The 16,173-nt window shown below is 44.0% G+C and overlaps 1 protein-coding gene across 2 annotated transcripts in view; it reads right to left on the reverse strand.

The window, feature by feature from the left end:
- Window positions 1-1,274: 1,274 nt before the first annotated feature.
- Window positions 1,275-16,173, reverse strand: part of FBXO32 (F-box protein 32) — a 43,818-nt gene continuing 28,919 nt past the window's right edge. For both annotated transcript variants that reach the window (XM_055287183.2, XM_055287182.2), the window contains 3 exons: window positions 9,758-9,940; window positions 7,959-8,102; window positions 1,275-6,810 (listed from right to left, as the gene is read on the reverse strand). In XM_055287183.2, the coding sequence (XP_055143158.1) occupies window positions 6,721-6,810; window positions 7,959-8,102; window positions 9,758-9,940 (417 nt within the window). In that variant the 3' untranslated portion in view covers window positions 1,275-6,720. The remainder of the gene's footprint in view (window positions 6,811-7,958; window positions 8,103-9,757; window positions 9,941-16,173) is intronic.

The following is a 16,173-nucleotide window of genomic DNA, read 5'->3' on the forward strand; positions in this document are numbered from 1 at the left end:
TTGCCCTCATTCCTCTGGGCTGGCTTCTTCAACATCACTTCTTCAGAAAGGCCCCTGCTGCTTTGGTCCTCACTGTCTTAACTGGGTCCCACTTGTTATTCTAGATCTCAACCCTTTGTTTATTCCCCCATATTGGTTATTACAAATAATTTATTTACTTGCTTTCTCCCCCACCCCCCCTTTTTAAAATTTTTTTATTTTTATTTTATTTATTTTTGAGACGGAGTCTTGCTCTGGAGTCCAGTGGCGCGATCTCGGCTCACTGCAAGCTCTGCCTCCCAGGTTCACGCCATTCTCCTGCCTCAGCCTCCTGAGTAGCTGGGACTACAGGTGCCTGCCACCACGCCTGGCTAACTTTTTTTGCATTTTTAGTAGAGATGGGGTTTCACCGTGTTAGCCAGGATGGTCTCGATCTCCTGACCTCATGATCTACCTGCCTCGGCCTCCCAAAGTGCTGGGATTACAGGCGTGAGCCACCGCACCCGGCTCCAGCCTCGCTTTTTTTTTTTTTTTTTTTTTTTTTTTTTTGAGACAGAGTCTTCCTCTGTCACCCAAGCTGGAATGCATGGTGCTATCTCGGCTCATTGCAACCTCTGCCTCCCAGGTTCAAGAGATTCTCCTGCCTCAGCCTCCTGATTAGCTGAGACTACAGGCACCTGCCACCACGCCCAGGTAATTTTTGTATTTTTAGTAGAGATGGGGCTTTACCATATTGACCAGGCTAGTCTTGAGCTCCTGACCTCAAGTGAGCCACCCGCCTTGGCCTCCCAAAATGTTGGGATTACAGGTGTGAGCCACTGCACCTGGGCCTCCTTTCTTACTAAAATCTAAATTTCATTAAGGCAAGGACGATCCCATCCTTGTCACCAAAAAACAAAACAAAACAAAACAAAACCACACACAAAAGGCAGGGACAATTTCTGTCTTGTTCACTACCCTATTCCCAGTGCCTTGCACAGGTCTAGCATATAGTAGCTGTTCCATGAATGCCTGTTGATGAATAAATTGATGTTGACTTCAAAATTCCTTATTCCCTAATCATTCTGCTGTGCAAACAGTATATGAAAACATTCAATTTAAGCATAATGCTGTATTATGGACTCAGGTTGGTATTCAACCACAAGCTTATTTTTCTATGGATTCCTAGAAATTTTACAAAAATGGTAACGAGTTTCTGGGAGAAGGAATATAAGTCTAAATAAGCAAAAGATAAACATATTTGGTATGATAAAAAGCCAACTTGAATTGGGACATACTAAAAATGCACCAGTGTGTGTTGTTGGAAAAACATTTATTGCAATTCAGTGTCAAAAGTTTTTTACAAAAATATGCCACCGTCTGGTACAAACAACTATAAAAAATCAGTTCATCATGCAAGAAAAGTGTGCAAATAATTTATACAGAAGGACTCAGCTCACACAATATTAAATAAACATCTCTGCATGTAATTGGTCTAACTTTATGCTTTAGTTACAATGTTCAACCCCCTCTAATATTTTTCATTTAAAAAAGTACATTAAAGCTTCTAAGCTTAGGACACAGGCTGTAATATACGCCCACTTTAGCCATGGTGATTGGCACTTGGTAGAATAAAGATGGCACCAAGGATTCCCAAGTATAGAATACAGCTTGGAGCCTTCTGCTTAACAGACTTGTGCTTCGTTAATTAAACAAACACATCTATACTCAAAGACAGAAAAAGTCATGTTTAAACTCCCGAAATAATGTAGCAGATGGAGTTTTAAGAAGTTCAGAGTTTTGGAGCAGCCATCATTGTTGGCCAAATGGAGCAGGGCCTAAGTTTTGAGAGATTCTCCAGAAAGCTTTGTTTGCTGAGTGAATTCAAGGACACTTTGAAAAATGCCCAGCAGACAAAGTCATGAATATCATGGCCCCTTGCTCCTGGCTGCCTCATGGAATAATCCCCCTTTGCTTAGTAAAAGATGAAGTTTAGCAGAGAATGAACATCTGCTGGGATAGAAATGCACTGAATCTCATAGCTGGTCCTGAAGGAGGAAATGGAGAAGATGGATTAAATGTACCTCTGAGTCTAGGGGAGAGGAAACACCTGCTTCGGAATCTCAGTTTCTAGGGAGCAAGCCACTGCCCAGCCCTTCTGTCTTTTTTTATAAGGGCCGTTTTTGTAATAAAAATGTAAGTACCCAAGGAAAAAATAAAGTTGTCAAAATATGCTGCTTTCTTTATAGCAAGCAGGTTGTACTCACTGGAAATGCCACATTCACAACAGAATTAGAGGTCTGTAAAAACATTAAGTGGCTCCTTAACTTCTCCACTAAGAATCAGGGACTTGAAATGGAAACGTTAACAGCCAGATGCTCAATGCTGGGCAGTCTCCCATGCCTTCCACAGTGAAGGGCTTGAGAAAAATCACATCCAATGTCATGTGTTTCCAGCCACACCAAAAGGTGCTTGGGGTGGAGGGCTGGGGGCACAAAATGTCAGGCCTCAGGAGGCCTCAAGTTCGCATTCAGCTCTGCCACTGAGTACCAGGTGGGCTGACGCACGTCCCCTAAACATTCTGGATCTCTTCCTCATTGTGAAAGGCAGAAGCTGTAAGTCTAAAGTCTGGGGTAGGAGTTTCCATTCTTTGGAAAACCAAAGATGGTTACTCTCCTGAATGAAACTGAGAAGAAGGTATCTACAGAAAACACTGAATTTAAACAAATTATGACCTTGTTTGTTGAAGCCATCAAGGACCCAAGATATATCAAAGAACAGCATCTCTGTATTGGCCTACAGGTTCAGAGTGTTTTGAGGTCTGTTTAAGCACTAATAGGATTTTAGGCCAGCATCCAGTCAGAAGAGATAGTTCACAGACTCAGAGTTGGAAACAGATTAAAAAAAAAAAGATGTCAACATAGAAAATGATGACAGAGTTTAGTTAAAAAAATTCACACATAAAATTACGGTTAAAAAAATTCACACATAAAATAGAGTGTTTGCATAGCAAGACATTATTGCCCTTCAGCCTGGCAGAAAAACATAAACTCAGGTGTATATTTTATAATAAACATTGTATTGAATGCTAAGAATGATATACTGTTGAACATCTCTTGAATGGTTTGCCTCCTTGTAAATCATACCAATTGTTTAGACAATTGAAATTCCAAGCTCTGTCTCTTCTCCCATATAAAAACAACAGAAACAAGGAGCCTGTTAGTAGCAAGCTCCTCATGGGAAAGAGTATGTGAATCCACAAAGACGAGAACTGTGGCAATAGCGTAATACACACCCGCTACCTTACTGCCCAAGTGCTAGTAGAACCTGCTCTAGTGTTCAGAGTTTTGCAGTGCAAACCCAGTCCCTCTGAAATACGTCTTCCAAGCCACTTCAATGTAAACCTGATCATCATTAAACAAAAATCATCTCACAACTGATACATTGGGGATGCTTTCGCCTAATAGCTTTTTTGATTTCTGCCATTTGCCCTCCCATTCAACTGATTTGTCTGCTCAGAGTAACAGCATTGAGTGATAATGCAATCTAGTTTAAAATGCCATTGGATTTTTTTTTTTTCTGGATCTTGCTCTAGTGTGAGCACTCCTGAACTTCACATATTCTCCTTGTCTCAAATGCAAGGGTTTACTCTCAAGAGACTCTAGGCTCACTGCCCATAAACCTTTGAGTTGGACCAAATCTTAACATCCCTGTGGATTTGCTCATACTGCCCTGGGCAGAACTCTTTCCTTCTTTGGAAGTCTGAATTACTTCATATTTGACATCTATTTTGAAATTCTGTTTTACAGGGTTTAGGATGGGGGTAGGTAGGCACAGGAAAGAGAGTAGAGCATTCTCTCTTTTCTAGCAATTTCCATTGTCCTGCCCCTTCTGGCTTTTAGACCAGCAGTTCTGAGACAGGGATTATTTGCTTTTGTTTGATAGGTCAGGTTGTCTGGGATGGTTTGCCAATAGAAATTCTACAGACTATTATTGTTCAAAGAGCAAGAATTGCCTTAACTCTCTTCACTTATATGTGAGGCTCTGGCCATACTTAACAGATACCACATGGCACTAACACAGATACGCTGTGCCTGCTGTGCTCTTCCCATCGTCCCCACACAAGCCACAGCATCAAAGACATGCCATTTCTATTCCTTTCCCCCTCCCTCTCTACCTGCCATTTCCTTCCTTATTCTCCTCTTCCAATGAAAGAGAACCATAAAGGTTGATTTCTTTTTCATTTTCCTTAAAAAATTTCCTTGACTCTGTCATACACCAGCTCCAATAACACCAAAGGACATGGGGAGAGCCCGCTGGCACCATCCTGGTAAACATTTAAGAAGACTGTAACCCTTCTCTTGGGGCAGAGGTCATCTTGCACAGATGCACATCGTACAATCGTGTGCACTGCTGACAGTCTAAATGAGACCAGTGTCCCAGTTTTGTGCTGACAGTCCACAGCAGGCAATGTTTCTGGGACTGCAAACCTGAAGGCGACGAGGAGTTTCTACTTTCTTGATCAGCATGAAGGGGCTGAGATTACAAGTTGGTGGCAACATGTGGAAGGCCACGAACCTCTAAATCTAAAAATGTCACTAAGAGTCAAAGGTTCCAGAGCTCTCTCAGTGATGGCACACCCAAGTCCACCCCATGTCTGTGAGGAAGCTGAGAAATTGGAGAGAACCTGACAATTATAGAAGTAGCTTTTTATTCAACAGTCTAGGTCCTGCATTCCCAATGTGAAATTGATTCAGGGGGAGAGGGATTGCAAAAAAAAGAAAACCACACCTTAGAATAACGGTTCATGACCTTCCAAAGCTCAATCTTACCCAAAAAAATCCTATTCTTTCATATTTAATTTTTCTTATTAGGGAAAATTTAAATTCAATGTAATTTTTTTCTCCTTAGGGGGATGATAATGAAAAAAACTGGAGAAATCCTGGCGTAGCACAAACATTGCAAAGTGAGGAGCACTAAACAGTAGGTTCCTTCTCTTCAGAAAGCTGATACGTGGGTTGTGTGCTATTGAGGGCAGGGGCTGAAGAGGTGTTGTATCATAGCTTGTCTCTTGCCTCATTTCTGCCCATGCTTAGCCATCTTTCCCCCTTTCCAGGTCACCCCAAAGGTCAGCTCTTAAAGATACACTGTTCCTCAACTTGAATGTGGACTGTGTTCCTATTTCTGCTTCACTTATTTGCCAAGGGCATGCAGGGTGACAACTTTATTTGGGGAAAAAAAAGCATATACAACTGCAGATATATGTACATTGTTGTAGGAAAGCAACAATATTCTGTAAAAAGTAAAAAACTGGGAGTAGATCCCCCATCTACTCCCAGGAATATTTTACAACGAACTCATTAGGTCCTGAGATTTCCTTTCTTCCACAGTTACCTGCTGATATTTGTCTCGCAAGATCCCCTTGGGATCTTCCTGTTTTAACTACCCAGCCTGGAAGCAAGTTTAAGATGAACTTGTGGTACCTCTCTTCCCTATTTGGCTGGAACTCCAGCCTTGATTTTTAATCACCTTTGCAAAAAGCCCTATCTCAGATGGACTCATTTTGATATTAGACCTAAAGAAAAGAAGCTCCTCAGCTCATCCCCCTGTCAAGGGGAACAGCAACTGGTAAGATGTTTAATTGGCTGATTGTAAAACCTGTCTTTCGAGCCTCAGCACTTGGGCCCCACTCTGTCCACAGACACAGGCTTATCCATGAAGATATCCAAGGAAGGAAGTTAAGCAGGAATAAGGAAGTCTTCACAGCTATTGATTGGGTGACTAATTCTATCATCTTTTCTGCAGCAGGACTTCCTCTGGGACGGCTTTTGTTTTGTTTTGTTTTGCTTTGGAGACAGGCTGGAGTGCAGTGGCACGATCATAGCTCACTGCAAACCTCAAACTCCTGGGCTCAAGCAATCCTCCCCTGGGACTGTTTTAAGTTGGCCTTCTCTTCCCCCAAATGAGCTACAACATGACAGGAAAAAAGGAACATGTGCTTTTGGGTTGTTCTGGTAAACAGATAACTCTAAGGAGGGCCCTGTTTGCCTGAAAAGGAAGTGTGAAACCAGAGGATTGCCTCCAATATCCCTTTCCATTTTGAATCACTTTTTATAGTGATGAAAACACTTACGATAAAAACAGACACTGCCTACTGGATCACATGCGTTGTCAGAGAGGGCACTCTACGCTTTTAGAGGTAGACCATTGTGTGGTATCTCTGTAGGGTAAGGCTCTGTGCCCATGCAGGTTTAGGATGGGTGGCGCTTCCTTCGCCTTCTCAAAACAAACACCAGATCAAACCCCAAAGCCCAGGAATTTCTCCTATGTAGTTTTCCTTCTTCTTTTTTTCTTTTCTAAACAAATTTTGACATTGTAAACAAAGCATCCTATTTTGTTTTTGAGTTTTGCCTTTTTCTTCCTAGGGAACTATAAGGGAGTTTCTGTGACCATTAAGAGGACTCCATTTTCACCGCTGAAATAGAATTATTGCCCTTATAGTCTTGCTGGCAAATTGTTAGAAAAAAAGTTTATTTACAGTATTTTGCTCTTCCATACCAATTCTAGTGAGAAGTTCACATTCTTAAATTCCCAGTCAGCAACTGCATTTCTCCTTTCCAATGTCCTCTCCATGACTTATCTCTGAAGCTTCAAGCCAATGTTTAAAATGTACACTATTTACAAACGAAGTGTCCAAATGCCATATTCCCAGCTCTCCAGTCAGCAGGGGGACCCTTCTGAAGCGTTGTCATGTGCTGGGATTCAGAACTTGAACAAGTTGATAAAGTCCTGGGGTGAAAGTGAAACGGAGCAGCTCTCTGGGTTATTGGCAGTGCACGGATGGTCAGTGCCCTGGAAAGGAACACATGGTTAGCTTCAAGTTCTCAGAGGCCTCTCATTGACTTTTAGCACCATAAGGCATTTTCCAACTTCAAAGCAATGATTCTCTGTCAATAATGCCCCAGGCCTAAATGTTGCATGTTCTCACTCATACGTGGGAGCTATAAAAGTAGATTTGATGAAGAGAGAGAGTAGACTGGTGGTTACCAGAGCCGGGAAAGGGAAAAGGAAGGGGACGCAGAGAAGTGGATCAATGGGTACAAATATATGGTATGATAGAAGGAATAAGACCTGCTGTTAGATCAGTAAGTGAATGTAGTTTACAATAATCTATTGAATATTTCAGGCTGTGCGCCATGGCTCACACCTGTAATCCAAGCACTTTGGGAGGCCAAGGCAGGTGGATCACTTGAAGTTAAAAGTTCAAGACCAGCCTGGCCAACATGGCAAAACCCCCTCTCTACTAAAAATTACAGAAATTAGCCTGGGTGTGGTGGCATGTGCCTGTAGTCCCAGATACTTGGGGAGGCTGAAGCAGGAGAATCTCTTGAACCTGGGAGGTGGAGGTTGCAATGAGCTGAGGTTCCACTACTGCACTCCAACCTGGGTGACAAGAGTGAGAGAGACTCCATCTCAAAAAAAAAAAAAAAAAAAAAAAAATCTATTGAACATTTCAAAACAGCCAGAAGAGAAGAATTGGAATGGTTCTAGCATAAATAAGTGACAAATATTTAAGGTTATGAATGTGTCAAGTACATTGATTTAATCTTTACAAATTACCTGAATTACATTATCACATGGACCCTGAAACTATGTACACCTACTATGCATCAATGAAAAAATTTTACAAGTCTGGAAAAACTAAAAGCTATGTGTTTCCATGTGTAAGTGTGTGTACCCGTACACACAGAGAGAGGAGGATTTAAGGGTGGGTGGGTGGAATGCAGAAAAAAGTAAACATAAGAAAGTGAAGAAAATGGAGGTCTACAAAAGTCCTTCCCCCCACCCTCCCAGGCACTGAATCAGTTTACCCTCACTTTCAGCTGGGGTCTGTGATGGGGAAGACGCAGAAAGGCACTGGCCTCACCATGCTGGCTGGCACTCTTGGCTCTTAGGGGACTGGGCTGGGGGTCTGTGGCAGCCACCTCTGAGACACATACCTTCCAGGAAAGGATGTGACAGTGTTTGCAAAGCTGAAGGGTATCTCCGTACTGCTCTTTCCTTGGGTAACATCGGACAAGTTTGAAATACATCTTCTTCCAATCCAGCTGCCCTTTGTCTGACAGAATTAATCGTTTGCGGATCTAAAAAATCAAATGAATAAAGGAAATTGCAAGAGAGTTTGTCAAGAAGATGGCTTGTGGTTTTCTGGTTCTGAAAAGGTTTACTCTTACCCTTTCCCCCTCTTTTCAGCTCTACAATAGCCAGGGGGGATAACCGTCACTATATTAAGAAGTATCTGCTTAGCTCTCCTCAGTTAAACAGTAGCTTTTAACCAAGCTTAAAAACAAACAAACAAACAAAAAAACAAAACCAGGTGGCTGGTGACATGTTACTAGTGACCTTTACTAAACTGTGGCTGGATGGTCCTTTAAAGTTTAGGTGATCTCGATAAACAACTTTAATCTTTTCTTTGCTGTAGACTTGAGTGATCATTTCCAGGGAGATGCAATAACTGCTTGGCACCAGGGCTCTATTTTATATCTAAATATTAGTGGCTTCACGAACAGAACCTGTTGAACTCACACATCCATATAAAGAAACTGGAAAAAGACCAACAAACTTGAGGCAGCATGATGAAGGGAAACAGGCTTGGAGTTGGTGTCTGAAGGCCCAAATTCAAGGTCAGGGCCAGTTTCCTCACCCAAAGAGCTACTTCACTAATTTGGATATGTCACTTAGCCATTTGTGGCTTTAGTCCCTTCATCTGTTTAAAGTGGGCACAATACCTATCCTTCCGTGGGCCATCGGAATAAAATGAAATATCTATAAAAGTACTTTAAGGCTGGGCGCGGTGGCTCACGCCTGTAATCCCAGCACTTTGGGAGGCCGAGGCAGGCGGATCACCTGAGGTCAGGAGTTCGAGACCAGTCTGGCCAACACGGTGAAACCCTGTCTCTACTAAAAATACAAAAATTAGCCAGGCATGGTGGTGCGCACCTGTAATCCCAGCTACTTGGGAGGCTGAGGCAGGAGAATCGTTTGAACCAGGGAGGCAGAGGTTGCAGTGAGCCGAGACTGCACCATTGTACTCCAGCCTGGGTGACACAGTGAGATTCCGTCTCAAAAAAACAAAAAACAAAACAAAACAAAAAAACAAAAAAAAGTACTTTAAAGCACTCAGAAAATGTAAGTTATTGTGTTATAGAAAAAAAAGATGGGTGCCAATTTATGATTTTTTTGAGTGAGTTGTAAAATGAGAATAGGTTAAGAATGTAAGTTTAATTTTTTTCATAAAAACAACCTGAAACACACACAGATACAACATCTCTATTTAAAAACTCAGACGGGGTGGGCATGGGGGCTCATGCCTGTAATCCCAGAGCTTTGGGGGGGCCGAGGCAGGAGGACTGCTTGAGGCCAGGAGTTTGAGGCCAGCCTGGGCAACATAGAGAGACCCTATTTCTACAAAAACAATAATAAAAAAATTATCCGGGTGTTGTGGCATGAGCCTGTAGTCCCAGCTACTCGGGAGGCTGAGGTGGGAGGGTCGCTTGAGCCCAAGTGGCTGAGGTGCAGTGAGCTATGATTGCATCACTGCACTCCAGCCTGGGCCACAGAGCGAGACTCCGTCTCAAAAAACAAAATAACAAAACTCCTTCAACTGTCATTTTTCAGTCAAACTAGGGAACCTGGAGTAGGGGGAACCCAAACCTCAGGCTTCAGCAGGGCACCAAGGAAGCCTGGGGTGGGGGTCAGAGAAGGAGGGTGGGAGGAAAGCCTGCTGGGCCTTGCTGACCTGCCGCTCGGAGAAGTGGTACTGGCAGAGTTTCTTCCACAGCAGCCGGTCTTCGCTGAGCACGTGCAGGTCGGGGGCAGCCTGGCCCAGGCTGACCAGGTCCCGCCCGTCGCTCAGCCTCTGCATGATGTTCAGTTGTAGGCACAAAGGCAGGTCAGTGAAGGTGAGGCCTTTGAAGGCAGGCTGCAGAGAAGGGTGACAATAGGTGGGGGGGCCAGAGAGCAGTGATTCACCAGGCCACACCCTCCAGGCATGCAGCTGTCCCCCTGTCCTCCACCCTCAAGGCAGTTTATTGATAAGAGGTCGAAAGCAGTAGTAAATCTCCCCATCCTAGATGCAGACACGAGACCATGGCCATGACCCACAAAGAAGTGTGGAGTGCGCTGAGCTGAGTGGTGCCAGACGGATCTCCCTACATTTCCAAAGCTTGAAACTTTCACTCTTAAAGACTCTCCAAATAGTGCATGTGCTTTACCCAGTTTACACAATTACAAGATTCGCTGCTTTCCTGAAGGCCTCACTGCCCTGGATGGAGTGGCCCAGCCTGCCACCCCAAGTCCCATCTCTCTGGACCCCCTCCAGACCTCAGGTCCCTCCAAGTAGGTTTACTCACTGGCAACTAAACACACCTAGCTCAGCCTGACCTCAATGCCTTCACCTCCCCAGTCCTCTCTGCCCGGCCACGTGGTCATCCTGCTCACATCCAGTTCAAACCTACTTCCTCTGAAAGGCCTTCTCTGTTTCTGTGACTCCCTTACTCACTGCACCTTCCTAGAATTCTTAGGATCTCTTTGAGACTCATTTTGCAATATCCTTCTTTTTGTCGTGCAACATGAGCTTTTTTTCTAAAAGAAACTTTGAAAGGAACATTCTTGCTGGAATTTAAGCTCTATGAAGGAAGGAATTTTAATCTTTTTTTCACTACTGTGTCCTGGGTGTCTACAAGAGTGCCCAGCACATAGAAGGCACTCAACAAATACCTGTGGAATGAATGAAGCGCAAATAATTAAATAGGTAGAAAACAATAACACAAAGACTCTGTGCTGGGGTGTGTGTGTGTGTGTGTGTGTGTGTGTGTGTGTGTGTACGTGCACATTGGGAATGGCAGGTCCAGAAGCCTTTGGCCCAAGCTCCACCATCTCTTGAGACATCTCTATTTGAACCGAGGCCTCCATGGAGCATTGTGAAAACTGCTGGACTGTGGATAATCCCTTGGCAATTAATCGCGAGCTTCTCCAAGAGCTTCTGGTACATCCCTGAACTTATTAATATATTTAAGCCTTTATTGTTTTAAATTTTGATGAGCTCATGATACCCTGCCCAGATCTACATCCTTGAAGGCAGGGTCTAATTTTATGTCCCTTGTAGACTAGCCCAGCACAAGCCACCTCTCCTGAGTGCATACTATGGCCTGGTGCTGAAGTTGCTGCAATGAGCTCTTCAGGCTGGTAAGAGACCCAGAGGCAGAAACAAATAATCATAAAATAATATAAAATAATACAGTAAATGCTGTCATGGAGGGAAGCACAAAGCGCTGTGGGAAGAATCTGCACCTGGTAATCCGCATATGTATTTGCTGATGTGTCTTGAACGGCAACAGGATGCGCTATCCAGATAAGTCAATAGACTACCTGGGACTGTGGTTCCTTGTCCTGCCCCTGCTGGTTCTGGGTGAGCTCTTGATTTTGGACTACTCACATTTTCAGATCAATGTTCTGTGACCTCTGAGAGGTCAAAGGGAAAAATAATACAGGATGAAGAAACCCTTCCTTAGCTCAGGGGAAAATATCCTGAGAATGGGTATCAATTTCCCTGCCCAAATTTCTACAGGAGCCAAACTCTGTACGAAGCACATCGAAGCCCAAACACATGGAGGATTCCAGGAGACACTAGGTCTGGGCAATTCTCTCCTGTGTCCCCGGCAAGGCAGGGTAGGCACGAGGTGGGGAGGGAGCAGTGGCAAGGGGCCTTGGGAAGGCTGAGCTATGGAGAAGAATGGGAGGTGCAGGAGAGGAACACCCATGGACAGGCAGCACATCTGGATCCCAGCTCCCCTGGGAAGTCTCCCCATGTCCAAAATGAATGGCTTAGAAGACTCTGAAGATCCCTCCCAGCTCCAGTAATCTCAGATGTAGAAGGACTTCAGCCTCCTATTTCATTCAAAGTATCTATGACTTGACAATTTATACTGCTCGGTTCTACTCCAGGCTGCTGGGCAGAGCTCTCAATTGTTTGCAAACTTCAGGTCTTTACCAACTGCAGAAGGCCCTAGACCTATTTATCGCTTATCATCTCCTGCTGATCATATGAGCTAATAAAACTGCCATGAGATTTTCTTTTTGTTTCCAACACTTCAAAGCTTCTACTTTTTTGGTTAAAACTCCCAGGCCAATTATTACATTAACTCCTATTAAAGGCAAGTCCACTTGGCAGAGTTCACTCTGTCAAATTTTCAAACCTGAACTTTTCCAAAATCCTTGCCCAGACCCCATGCTAAGCCCTTCCTCCTGATAAGTGGTTAACTGCTTACATGCCTCTTCCTTTCGAATATAAATGTATAAAAGAAAAATTAGTCACTCTCACTCCTCTAGTCAAGCATTTGGCTAACATCCACTGGGGTCTATGTCACCCCTCACATGCTTCAAAACAGTGCCCTGCCCACTGCATACTGTCACTGTATTTGATTTTTTTCCCCCAAGACCCAGTTCTCTTAATTTGTTTCCTTCATTCTTTATTAATTATTTTGCCAATAAAAATTGGCTCCACAGATTTAGATATGAAAATTTTGCGGGAAAACAAAATTTTATGCTGGAAGGAGACTGACAGAACTTTGGCAAAATAGAAAGCATTTACTCTGAAAGTTGACTTTATATTTGCATGTAATAACGTACTTCTCTTTGGGCCAAACTGTTAAAAAAGTAAGTTTTAAAATACAGTCCAGACTGAAGTAATTAAGTCTTTTTTCTTTCTCTCTCTCTCAATTTCTCTTTCCTCTGCAGAGTTGAGCTTCTGTGTGGAGGCTGGGCGCAGTGGCTCATGCCTGTAATCCTAGTACTTTGGGAGGCTGAAGCGGGAGGATTGCTTGAGCCCAAAAGTTCAAGACCAGCCTGGGCAAGATGGTGAAATGCCATCCCTACTAAAAATACAAAAATTAGCTGGGTGTGGTGGCGAGCGCCTGTAGTCCCAGATACTCGGGAGGCTGAGGTGGGAGAATCATGTGAACCCCGGAGGCCAAGGCTGCAGTGACCTAGGATCATGCCACTGCACTCCAGCCTGGGCAACGGGAATAAGACCCTGTCTCAAAAACAAAAAAAGAAAAGCCCTTTAAGGTTCCGTGGGTTCCAGTACAGCTCTCAATATAAGGAAGCTCAGAGCCAAGGAGGGCTGGGACAGAGGACAGCGGGAGGAAGGTACAGTGGTTGAAAGCACAGCCTCTGTGGACAGGCCTGGGTTCAGTTCTTGTGCCACATCCTACTGAGCACGAGGCCTCAGCCAAATTATTCTTAACTATTTGTTCTAATTGTTCTCATTTATAACATGAGAAAAAGCTTATCCTACAGTGTTGCTGGGTGGGGTGGATGAGATAATGCACAGAAGCACTCAGTACAGTGCCCAATACATGCCAGCCACTGTGATGACTCCTATTTATAATTCTTCACTAGGTGAGTTAATTAATACATGCAAAGGACTTAGAAGAGGGCCTGCACAGAGCCAGCCCTTAATAATAACAGCTGATATGTTTACAATACTTCCTGTGCATTAGGCACTGTGCCATCTGCTTTCTATATATTAACTTATTCAATCTCACACCATGGCTATGAGTTGACACTATTGCAACTATTTTCCAAATGAGGAAAGTGAGGCATGGAGAGACTGAATAATTTGCCTCAAATCCTGCAGTTGGGGCTGGGCACGGTGGCTCACGCCTGTAATCCCAGCACTTTGGGAGGCTGAGACGGGGCAGATCACTTGAGGTCAGGAGTTCGAGACCAGCCTGGCCAACATGGTGAAACCCTGTCTCTACCAAAAAATACAAAAATTAGCCGGGTGTGGTGGTGCATGCCTGTAATCCTAGCTACTGGGGAGTCTAAGGTAGAAGAATCACCTAAACCCAGGAGGTGGAGGCTGCAGTGAGCTGAGATCACACCACTGCACTCCAGCCTGGGCGACAGAGAACCTGTCTCATAAAGAGAAATCCTACAGCTGGTAAGTTATTATCATCATCATTCATAACACAGGGCCATGTTTCCCATTTGTGTTCCTTTAAACACTGAACGAGTACTCAGGCAGGCAATGGGAGGAGACTCCCTTTCAACCATTCATTCATTCAGCTCAGATTTACTGACTATCTCCTGCTCTGTGCCAGGAACAGGGAATAGATGGGTAATGTCCTTTCTTTGTGGAGTTTATAAGCCAGTGGACAGAGACAGAAAAGTGCACACACATTAGACAATTTCAGATCATAACTGCTCAGAAGAAGGTGATATGATGGTGACGTCCATAGATTGGATGGTCAAAGAAGGCAGCAAGCTTCAAAGCCCTGAGGCAAGGCCAAGCTTGGAGTGTACAGAGAATGGCTTGGCTTGGCTGGAGCTCCTCGTGCAGAGGAGATAGTGAGTGAATTTCAGTGTTTGATCTCTTCTTCATGGGATCTCATTGGATTAAAGAGAGTTTTTTGAAAAGCTGGATCACTGGATAAATAGTTGGAAGAAAGCTGGTTGAAAAAGTTTGGAAACCACTGATGTCAAGCAAGCTTTGCCATTTTAGGAATATGGAATCCAAGGTTCTGGCCTCAGCTCTGGCCCTAAGTGCTGTGTATTGCTAAGAAAGTCATTGGGCATCTGTGGTCCCCACTCCACCTCCACTCCAAGAGGGGTAACAACAGCTACAATAGCTAGCTCTGAAGAGTGTTTGTGGATCAGCTAAGGAGGGTTCTGAGCATGTGAGCCTACGGCAGTGCAGGGTATGTGGACAGATGTGGCCAGGAGGGGTCCTTGGAGGTGGACAGAGGGAACAGAGGCAAGCTCCAGGCAAATGTGACCATCTAGAGGTTTTTCTTTTTTTTTTTTTTCCTTGAGATGGAGTCTCAGTCTGTCACCCAGGCTGGTGAGCAGTGATCTTGGCTTACTGCAACCTTCAACTCCTGGGTTCAAGCAATTTTCCTGCCTCAGCCTCCCGAGTAGCTGGGACTACAGGTGTGTACCACTACACCTGGCTAATTTTTGTATGTTTAGTAGAGATGGAGTTTCACCATGTTGACCGGGCTGGTCTCGAACTTCTGACCTCAAGTGATCTGCCCACCTCGGCCTCCCAAAGTGCTAGGATTACAGACATGAGCCACTGCACCTGGCCAACTGTGATCATCTAAATGGGTGTTCTGAAGTTGCTAAAGGGAAGTGCCCTTGAGACACATTGGACCCGCTTGTTTATATCACTGGCTGGGCAGTTCTCTCCTGGCCTTAGAAAAATCCCAGTCAGTCAGTCCAGGCCATAGGGAATGCCAGAAACCAGGTAGAATGTGTATGTGGGTTTTCTATGAGAGACAAGCTGGGAACTTGGGTCTCACATTCACATGGTCAGACTATGTGCCTACACTTGAGATGTGGGAATGGGGTAAATTATTAGAATAAATCAGGTAAATGTTCATAATAAATATGTACATTCTCTTAAAAAAATCAAATACTTGAGATCATTTCTGAAAGATGACTTGCATCCGTGCTCTGCTCTGTGTGTGTGTGTCTGTGGGTGCAGCGTGTAGGTGTTGTAGCCTAAGTGACTCCAAGGAAGTCACATAACTCTGAGCCTTCGAATGATTCTGTTTCATAGCTTAAACAGTGAAGGTACAGAGAGGTAATTACCAGTAAAGTCAGGAACATGCATTTTGAAAACTTCATCTAGTAAAACAGTTATTTAAAAGAAGTCAAAGGATTTCTTCCTGCTACCTTCTCCTGATACGAGGCAACCTCAAACTTTATCAGTGTGGGTCCCAGAAACTACTTAAGCCAGTTACAGTCAGTGATGAGATAAATAAGCAAAGTGCTACATGAGCCGCCTGAGTGTGTCTGTCCCTTAGTGAGCCCTAAGAGATTACACCAGCGTCTTCCTCCCTTTTTTTTTTTTTTCTTGTGCCTTGGTCCTCCTGCTCACTATTAGGAGGACAAGAGCTGAGGGCCAAGCTATGTTGCGAAAGCCAAAAGAAACAACTGCTCTAGATCGCCAAACCTCACTGGTAATATACGGCTTTTCCTTTTTGCTTTGAGAATTGCTCATCATTTTCCCACATGTAAGCTCGCAGACTTTAATCAAAGGCTTCCTTTGTCGTAACTACCAATAATCGGAACTAGGATTTTAAAAGGCTGGTACCAGTTCTCCAAGCTACTGCCTTCCCAGCTCTACTGTATTCAAGACAGCAACCT

This window comes from Symphalangus syndactylus, chromosome 7, assembly GCF_028878055.3.
Source record: "Symphalangus syndactylus isolate Jambi chromosome 7, NHGRI_mSymSyn1-v2.1_pri, whole genome shotgun sequence".
Lineage (NCBI taxonomy): Eukaryota > Metazoa > Chordata > Mammalia > Primates > Hylobatidae > Symphalangus > Symphalangus syndactylus.